Genomic DNA, 10200 nt, shown 5'->3' with positions numbered 1-10200 from the left:
CCCTCTGACCGGCCCCTGAACTGACAACTTCGCATGCTTTTGTGTCTATCTATCTATCTATCCTACCTTTTGCAAAAACATACACTTTTTTTTGTCAAAAATAATTTTTTAAAACTTTTTGAAAAAGGAAAGCTGCCTGGTGCGAGCTCCGTTTGTGCCCCCTTCTGACCTGCCCTGTAGTGACCCTTCCTCCTGCCTCTCCTTCTCCTCCCTCCTGCCCCATTACAGAATGCCCCCATGCCGCCTTCTTCCCCCCAGCTCCTTCCTTCCTTCCTCCTCCTCCTCCTCCCTCATTACTTTCTCCATTTCCCCCTGCCCTCCCTCTGATGGCCCTTTGCAGCCCCCGTCAGTCACGCCGATCCCCCCTTTTTGCCTCCTGTCACCCGTTGCCTCCTGTCATATCCCCTTTTTTCCATCGTTCCTCGAGCTCGTTCCTCCGCCCCTCCTCCTCCCTCCTCCTCCTCCTTGTTTCCCTGATAGGGGAGGGAATGCCCTGCCCACTGCCCTTCCTCTGACCTAAATCCCTCCCCATGAACTTGCCTGATCATGATTGGGGGCAAGTTCATATTCGCGGAACCGCGGTTTATTTCAAAAAGACAGCTTTTGCCCCAATGTGCAATGACCTGCGCTAAGGGCATTTGCCACGAACGCTTGTGCATGCCTCGAAATGGATTGTGACGATTCAGGGCCAATATGAAACTTCATAGTGCAAGAATCGATTCCGATCTGGGGTAAAGTGTAGTCCTGAATGGCTCCAAAATCTTGCCTTTGGCTGCAGACCTCACCAGTTTACATTTGGCCCTCTGCTTGTTTATCAACTGGTGGTTTAGAGGAGGATTCCAGCTATTAAATAAAATTACAGATTTATAGTCCCAGCTTATAAACGTTAACCAGAAGAATTTATAGATATATGGAATATTCCATCTGCAGGATAAAAATATTAGAGACTACTCGAGGTCTTGTTTCAAGACATTTTGCTGCCTGAGACATACCAGCAGATCAAACTGCACCCAGAGCCAGACCTATCATTAACATGCGAGCAGGACAGGGAAACCTCAGCCTTCTTGGCTTCTGTATGACTGTCTCACTCATTCTTGAAGGTTTAAATGTTTCTCTCTCGAGGCTCAACGAGTGTAATAGGAGCTTGGAATTAAATCATGTTCTATTTGGACCACACTTTTTAATCCATCCTTCCCTAGATCTTTTTCCTAATCCAGCCCTCAAGCTGAAAAGCAGTTCCCTCAATCTTCAGTGGGATGCATTTGCCATCTTTGGAAGCAGATTCCTCAAAAAAGCAGGCAATTGTTTCTTATTCTAATATTACTGCTAGGAAACAGAGAAAGCTGTATGTGGAATTGTCGTGCCTCACATCCCAAGATAACTGGTCTTATGTACCAGCATAAAGGTACCCATTTGTAAGCTCTGCCTCAGACAGCAAAATATCTTAGGACTGATCCTGGTTACAGGTTGTCTTGACAAATGAGACAGAAGATTCCACAAGGATCCTTCCATCCTTATTTCTTATTATGGTATTTATACCCCGCTCTTGTCAGCCCTAAAACTATCAGAGGTGCTTACAGTTTTATTATTTTAATTAGATGTTTCCTTGGCTGGAGGAGGTGAATGAATTAAAATGTACATGTGTGGTATACACATGTGGCACCACAGTTTAAATTCAAATTGCATAGGTTTTGTTACAGATGCTTGTGAATCTTCATCACATGTAGTGTGGACTCAGGTTCTTTTGACCATAAGCTTCTGGCAGCTGAAATCTAAAACACCTAAAGGAGAATCACTGCTCTAGCCAAAACTGTATTTGCCTGCCTACCGATTCATCTTTTATCAAAGACCAGTAAATAAATAAATACATGCATTACATTACATATATACATCTTTAAGTGCACTGGTTTTCTTACCATTGGTAGTATTCAATGCGACTCTTGTTTCCAGTTAAGTTGTACCAAGCGTCAAAAGGCTCTTCAATTTCAGCATAAGGCAGGTTGATGATTCCTACAGGGACATAGTGGAAGTTACCATATTAGCAAATGACCGTGTATTAGTAACCCCAATCTAGAAATGGGTGTTTTCTTCCAGGCTGAAAGAAAACAGAAAGGCTGAAAGCCCAAGGCTGATCCAGCAACCTTCCTGGAGCTAAGGCACTTTGTCCTGGGAGTAACATCTAGATGGAAGGCCATCTGGGAAGCTACAAATAGTGCTTTTCAGAGTGAAAGTAACAACAGAAACAAAAAAAAACAAAACAACAGTTTCTGGAATCACAACACAGAATATTCCCATTTCCCATCCATTCTTTTCTTTTTTCTCTATCCTCCTTCTATAAGAGCTCTGTTGGGCAGATACATCAAGATAGTGGTCAAGATACGGCTTGCACTGCATTTGTAAGAAAGGAAAAATTGAACCAAACAGAGTCCATTTAGTTCAAAGTTTAATTTGTTACAAAATATGTCAATTTTTAAAAATATGGTTGATTTATGATATCCTAATGTCACTCATTGAATGGTGGATGGGGAATTTGATTTCTCCAAGAACAGAAGATTTCTTGTGACCATGTTATGGTTTTCCACAAAATGGGGTGTGGGGGGAACAGTGGCTGCCCCAAAACAGTGGTGCATAAACATCATTGCGTCACATATACTTACCCAGTGATCATGTGGGAACATCCTTCTTGTCCTTGCCCAATATTTGATAAATCATTTTGTCATGCTCACCTCCCTCCCTTACCTTAAGATTTACTGCTTGATTTCAACATTTTAAGGTGCAACCCTACACATATGTTATTTATCATACACAAATACTACCAAATTTTTTGGGACATAACTGCTCATATTAAATGGATAAAAGATTGCACTTATACCCCACTACTTCTTCAGGTCAAGACTTCACAATGACATTCTTATGGTGGCCTAATAAACAACTGTACCAAAATGTTAGGAAAGTTCGTTTTGAAAAGTTTTGTCACATTATAGCTTTCCAGTCCAACAGAAAGATAAAAATAAATAATTGAACGCAACCTGTGTTGATCCTGTGGAGACATTTTGGCGGGTACAGACGGGCAGGGGAAGACGTCTGTGGAGGTGTATTCTGCTGAATACGGAGCCTCCAGACCACCACTGCCCCGGGGGCGTGGCTCAGGTGATGGGGCTTCCACATGGGGGGCAGTGAAGACGCCTCACCTGGGGCCGTTTCTGACCCGCAGTTTCCAAACCGCCGCCTCGGAGGACGCGCTGCAAAGACAGAGGCAGCGTTCCTCAAGGGCGGTGTCAGCAGCGGCGGCAGAAAGCCTATGTGCACATTTAAAGCGCCCAAGCCCCTTTAAAAACTTTTTCCCTCGACCCTGCCCAGAACCAATGGTGGTCTCCCCTGCCAGCCTGGTGATCAGCTGGTGTTGGCATCCTTGTCCACTTACACGTTGCCAATGTCACCAGCATCATGGATGCCTCCTCTTCTTTGGTCCCCGCGCTCTTGCGGAATCTGCAATGCACAGCCACAGCTGTCGCCGCTGCCACCGCTGTCCCCCTGCCATCCCCCATCACCTCCTTTGTACATATGTAAATATTTAAAGTTGTTAGGGTTTTTTTTATTGTTAGGTGAAAATGGCACAGGAATGTGTGTAGGGGTTCACTTTAAATTCCAAACTTTCCACAATTCTAGCAGCGCATGCATACATGGTTGCTCTAGGGTTAGGGTGGTAGGGTTAGGTTTAGGGTTTACGGTTAGGGTTACGAGGCTTCGAAAATGCCGGCTGCATCTGTGCTGCAGCTTCCACACCTGCACGGCAGCTGACGCTGCAAATTAAAGCCCTGACTGCAAACTGCGCATGTGTCCAGGACCCAACTCATTATGCGACGCAGCAGACACAGGGCCTTTTTAAATGGGCAACTTAAATTGGCAGCTTAACAATTCTGGGCGTACCGGTGCACAGCAGCTTACAGACAGAGCTGCGCAGCTGCGGCATCATACAGAAAAGAAGCGGGGAAAAAGCAGCACCTTTTTTAATGCCGCTTCTTCCCGCTTGGGGCGTGCGGGCGGCGTGTTCATGGCGGCATTCAGGTAAGGCCGTCTGAAGGCTCTACCTTCATGACGTCATGAACACCACCATTTTGGCCGGCTGTATCCCGTCATTGTTTACAGCAATATAACTGTTTAATTAGTGAAGGTGAAATAATTCCTTACAGCTCGGTCCACTGTAAGCACACACTTACAAAATTTCATAGGAAATTTATCTGGAGAGATAGCGGGCTTCTCCTTGCCAGAAGAACCTTGAAATCTATCAGAGACCTTTGGCCCGTTCCGCTAGCGGCGTAAAGTATGTCCCCAGGACGTACTAGGGTTTAGGGTGTGCGTAAACGACACCCTTTCCTAACCCTAGTACATCCTGGGGACATACTTTACGCCGATGCGGAAACTAGAGACCTTGAAAGCTACAGCAGACTTTGGGCCCGTGTCCGCATCGGCATAAAGTAATGTCCCCAGGATGTACTAGGGTTTAGGAAAGGGTGTCGTTTACGCACACCCTTAACCCTAGTACGTCCTGGGGACGTACCAAAATGGCGGCGCCCAAGTCTACACGGGCGCTGCCATCTTGACATTGCAGAGGCATAGCGTCCGCACATCCTGCAACGAAGTGACATTGTGAGTGTGCCATTGGCCACTTGCAGCGCCACTCTCGGGGCACAAAAAGAAGCTGCTTTTTTGGCGGCGTTCTTTTTGTTGCATCCATAAACCGCGGGTTTTGACCACTGCGGTTTTCCTGGACGCAGCAACCGCGGCGCCGGCAGAGTGCCCTTCTTCGTGGGTGCTCTGTAACGCGCCCATATCTCCAAATTTCCTGTAATATCTTTGCTGTAATCTTCCTTGACTCCCCAGAGAAAAGGCGGAAAATAATAATAATAATAATAATAATAATAATATAATAATAATAATATACCTTGGCTGGACAGATGACCAAAATGAACCCCTTCATCTCTGAGTGTGCTATACCTCACCTTTTAACACCCTGAAACGGTCCTTATATAAGGAGACTATCACATGGGAAAAATTGGGAGTTTTAAAAAGGCATTTCCCGGGATATGTTGCGCGATCGCAGTTAAGATTTTCACATGACATTGGTGATCTGAGAGGACCTATCCTGGGAAGAACCAGGAATGCGTCCAGCACACAATCAATCAACAGGATTTCCCCATGAATGGTTTGTTGCTGGAGCATTCCTAGTTCTTCCACAGGATACAGTAAGTCAGGGGTAGGCAACCTGTTTTGAGCCGAGGGCCGGGTTGGTGCCCCCCAGACAACGGGGGTGGGGGTGGAGGAGAGAGCCAAAAATAAATAATTAAATAATTAAATAATATAGGAACCAACATTTTCAAATGTAGGACACATTCTTTAAAATGGAGGACATGTGAAAAAAATTGATGATTTTTAAAAAATGTTAATATAAATTGCATGTTTTCTTAGGCATGGAATCAAAAGGAGGACATTTGGGCCTCAGAAGCTGGCGGATATCAATATCACCACCATACATCAGCATCACCATCATCATCCATCACTATCAGTTGTTAAAGCAGATCTTTGTAGCATAAAAGCACCAAAAATACACATAAATGCACTTTGGAAAGTCACACTGTCTCAACCTTCAGAAAGAGTGAGTGCATGTCCTCAGAAACTGACTGATATCATCATCATCAATCACCACTAGTCATTGTTAAACACAAGCAGACCCGTACAAATGGAATGGAAATCCTCCTCCTCCTGCTGCGTACCTTCTTCTTCCTCCTCCTCCTCCTCCTGCTCTTCTCCTTCCTCCCTCCCTCCTCTCCCGCTTCCTCCTTCCTTCCTCCCTCCTCCTCCTGCTCCTTCCTCCTCCTCCTCGGTGCTCCGTTCTTCCTTCATTTCCTTCCTTCCTCCTCTTCCTCTTCTCTCTTCCTCTCGCCTCTTCCTCTGGTCCCCTTCCGTTCCTCCCCATGGCTGTGAGGCAGCCGTGGGAAGGGAGGGAAAGGGCAGGAGGCGACCCCCACCCACCTTCTCCCCCCCCCACACGGCTGTCAGGCAGCCGTGGGAAGGGAGGGGAGGAGGAGGAGGTGACCCCTGCCCCCTTCTGTCCCCCCCCCACGGCTGTCAGGCAGCCTGGGAAGGGAGGGGAGGAGGAGGAGTGTGACCCCCGCCCCCTTCCTGCCCTCCCCACGGCTGTCAAGGCAGCCGTGGGAAGGGAGGAAGAGGAGGAGGCGAACCCCCGCCCCCTTCCTGCCCTCCCCGCAGCTTTGAGGCAGCTGTGGAAGGGAGGGAAAGGGCAGAGGTGACCCCCACCCCCGTTCCTTCCTCCCCGCGGCTGTCGTGCACCGTGGGAGGGGCGGGAAGGAGGAGCAGGACCCTGCCCCCTTCCTGCCCGGCCCGAGGAGGAGCTCCTCCTCTTGAAGCTGGCTGCCAATGGGGACAGGCTGGAGCTCCAACAGCCCGCCCTCTGCCAGCAGACCACTGGCCACCATCCCCAGGAGGAGAAACTCCTCCTATTTAGCCCTTGCAGGCGCGCGCAGGGCTACAGGAAGCGTGGGGATGGCGGCACACTGTCTGCGGCCTGCATCTTACGCACCACTGCCATCGCTGCCGCAGTATCGCCTGCGGCATCGGCGGCAAGAACGGGCTGGTCCGTCCTGCCGCCTACGGGCTGGATGCGGCTCGCGGGCCGGGGTTTGCCAACCCCTGCAGTAAGTGCTCTCAGATTGCAGTGTTAACATCTTCAATATCTAATATTACAACAATGTTGTAATATGATATTGAAGATGTCCTAATATTACAACATTAGTGTAATATAGATATTGAAGATTGGTTAACATTTTAGGCTGCAATCTGGAGAGCACTTACTGCAGGGTAAGTTTTAACGCATTCATTTGCAAAGGAAAAAAAGTCTTGCAAAGTGCCCTTTGCAGCATTTCCCCTTTGCTGGAAGTGAGGAAATGAAAGGGAAAGTGAACAAGCAGCTAGCCAGGTTCTATCTAATATATATCTACCTGAAGCAAAAACCATGTGCATAGACTGCCAAAAATAATTTTAAAAAAATAAAAAAGGGAAAGCTCCCTGGTGTGAGAGGGAGGCTTGCTCTGTCCCTCTGACCTGCCCTGAACTGACACTTCGTCATGCTTTTGTTCTATCTATATATCTATCTACCTTTTGCAAAAAACATACACATTTTTTTGTCAAAAATAATTTTTAAAACTTTTGAAAAAGGAAAAGCTGCCTGGTGCGAGCTCCGTTTGTGCCCTCCTTCTGACCTGCCCTGTAGTGACCCTTCCTCCTGCCTCTTCCTTCTCCTCCTCCTGCTCCATTACAGAATGCCCTCCATGGCCTCCTTCTTCCCCCCAGCTCCTTCCTTCCTTCCCTCCTCCTCCTCCTCCTCCATTACTTTCTCCAGTTCCCCCCTCTGCCCTCCCTCTGATTGCCCTTTGCAGCCCCCGTCAGTCACGCCGATCCCCCCTTTTTGCCTCCTGTCACCCTTTGCCTCCTGTCAGATTCCCCTTTTTTCCATCTTTCCTCTAGCTCTTTCCTCCTCCTCCTCCTCCTCCTCCTCCTTCTTTTCCCTGATGAGGGGAGGGAATGCCCTGCCCACTGCCCTTCCTCTGACCTAAATCCCTCCCCTGAACTTGCCTGATCATGATTGGGGGCAAGTTCATATTCGCGGAACCCGGGTTTATTCAAAAGAGACAGCTTTTGCCCCAATTGCAAATGACCTGCGCTAAGGGGCATTTGCCACGAAACGCTTGTGCATGCCTCGAAATGGATTGTGACAGATTCAGGGCCAATATGAACTTCATGTGCAAGAATCGATTCCTGATCTGGGGTAAAGTGTAGTCTGAATGGCTCCAAAATCTTGCCTTTGGCTGCAGCCTCACCAGTTACATTTGGCCTCTGCTTGTTTATCAACTGGTGGTTTAGAGGAGGATTCCAGCTATTAAATAAAATTACAGATTTATAGTCCCAGCTTATAAACTTTAACCAGAAGAATTTATAGATATATGGAATATTCCATCTGCAGGATAAAAATATTAGAGACTACTCAGGTCTTGTTCAAGACATTTTGCTGCCTGAGACATACCAGCAGATCAAACTGCACCCAGAGCCAGACCTATCATTACATCGAGCAGGACAGGGAAACCTCAGCCTTCTTGGCTTCTGTATGACTGTCTCACTCATTCTTGAAGGTTTAAATGTTTCTCTCTCGAGGCTCAACTAGTGTAATAGGAGCTTGGAATTAAAACATGTTGCTATTTGGACCCACTTTTTAATCCATCCTTCCCTAGATCTTTTTCTAATCCAGCCCTCAAGCTAAAAGCAGTTCCTCATCTTCAGGGTGGTATGCATTTGCCATCTTTTGGAAGCAGATTCCTCAAAAAAGCAGGCAATTGTTTCTTATTCTAATATTACTGCTAGGAAACAGAGAAAGCTGTATGTGGAATTGTCTGCCTCACATCCCAAAATAACTGGTCTTATGTACCAGCATAAAGGTACCCATTTGTAGCTCTGCCTCAGACAGCAAAATATCTTAGGACTGATCCTGGTTACAGGTTGTCTTGACAAATGAGACAGAAGATTCCACAAGGATCCTTCCATCCTTATTTCTTTATTATGGTATTTATACCCCGCTCTTCAGCCCTAAAATCTATCAGAGTGGCTTACAGTTATTATTATTTTAATTAGATGTTTCCTTGGCTGGAGGAGGTGAATGAATTAAAATGTACATGTGTGTGTATACACATGTGCACCACAGTTTAAATTCAAATTGCATATGTTTGTTACAGATGCTTGAATCTTCATCACATGTAGTTTGACTCAGGTTCTTTGACCATAAGCTTCTGGCAGCTGAAATCTAAAACACCTAAAGGAGAATCACTGCTCTAGCCAAAACTGTATTTGCCTGCCTACCTATTTCATCTTTTATCAAAGACCGTAAATAAATAAATACATGCATTACATTACATATATACATCTTTAATGCACTGGTTTCTTACCATTGTAGTATTCAATGCGACTCTTGTTTCCAGTTAAGTTGTACCAAGCTTCAAAAGGCTCTTCAATTTCAGCATAAGGCAGGTTGATGATTCCTACAGGACATAGTGGAAGTTACCATATTAGCAAATGACCTGTATTAGTACCCCATCTAGAAATGGGGTTTTCTTCCAGGCTGAAAGAAACAGAAAGGCTGAAAGCCCAAGGCTGATCCAGCAACCTTCCTGGAGCTAAGCACTTTTGTCCTGGGAGTAACATCTAGATGGAAGGCCATCTGGGAAGCTCACAAATAGTGCTTTTCAGGATGAAAGTACAACAGAAACAAAACAAAACAAAAACAACAGTTTCTGGAATCACAACACAGAATATTCCCATTTTCCCATCCATTCTTTCTTTTTCTCTTATCCTCCTTCTTATAAGAGCTCTTTGGGCAGATACATCAAGATATGGTCAAGATACGGCTGCACTCATTTTGTAAGAAAGGAAAAATTGAACCAAACAGAGTCCATTTAGTTCAAAGTTTAATTTGTTACAAAATATGTCAATTTTTAAAAAAATTGGTTAGTTTATGATATCCTATTCACTCATGTGAAGGTGGATGGGGAATTTGATTTCTCCAAGAACAGAAGATTTCTTGGTGACCATGTTATGGTTTTCACAAAATTGGGGGTGGGGGGAACAGTGGCTGCCCCAAAACAGTGGTGCATAACATCATTGCGTCACATTAACTTACCCAGTGATCAGTGGGAACATCCTTCTTGTCTTGCCCAATATTTGATAAATCATTTTTCATGCTCCCTCCCTCCCTTACCTTAAGATTTACTGCTTGATTTCAACATTTTAAGGTGCAACCCTACACATATTTATTTATTCATACACAAATACTACCAAATTTTTTGGGACATACTCTCATATTAATGGATAAAAGATTGCACTTATACCCCACTTACTTCCAGGTCAAGACTTCACAATGACATTCTTATGGTGCCTAATAAACAACTGTACCAAAATGTTAGGAAAAGTCTTTTGAAAAGTTTTGTCACATTATAGCTTTCATTCCAACAGAAAGATAAAAATAAATAATTGAACGCAACCTGTTTGATCCTGTGGAGACATTTTGGCGGGGTACAGACGGGCAGGGGAAGACGTCTTGGAGGTGTATTCTGCTGAATACGGAGCCTCCAGACC

The 10200-nt window shown here is 45.6% G+C and overlaps 2 protein-coding genes across 4 annotated transcripts in view; one reads left to right on the top strand and one right to left on the bottom strand.

Moving 5' to 3' along the window:
* FGR (FGR proto-oncogene, Src family tyrosine kinase) overlaps positions 1-10200 on the top strand; it is a 665433-nt gene that overhangs the window by 517707 nt on the left and 137526 nt on the right. The gene's annotated exons all lie outside the window — the stretch shown is intronic.
* Positions 1-10200, bottom strand: part of LOC121916073 (digestive cysteine proteinase 2-like) — a 60559-nt gene that overhangs the window by 20821 nt on the left and 29538 nt on the right. Inside the window, exon 3 of the mRNA XM_042440827.1 lies at positions 9015-9107. Within this exon, the coding sequence (XP_042296761.1) occupies positions 9015-9107 (93 nt within the window). The remainder of the gene's footprint in view (positions 1-9014; positions 9108-10200) is intronic.

The sequence above is a fragment of the Sceloporus undulatus genome, chromosome 9 (genome assembly GCF_019175285.1).
Source record: "Sceloporus undulatus isolate JIND9_A2432 ecotype Alabama chromosome 9, SceUnd_v1.1, whole genome shotgun sequence".
Classification (NCBI taxonomy): Eukaryota; Metazoa; Chordata; class Lepidosauria; order Squamata; family Phrynosomatidae; genus Sceloporus; species Sceloporus undulatus.
This window is presented reverse-complemented; position numbering and strand designations above follow the sequence as displayed.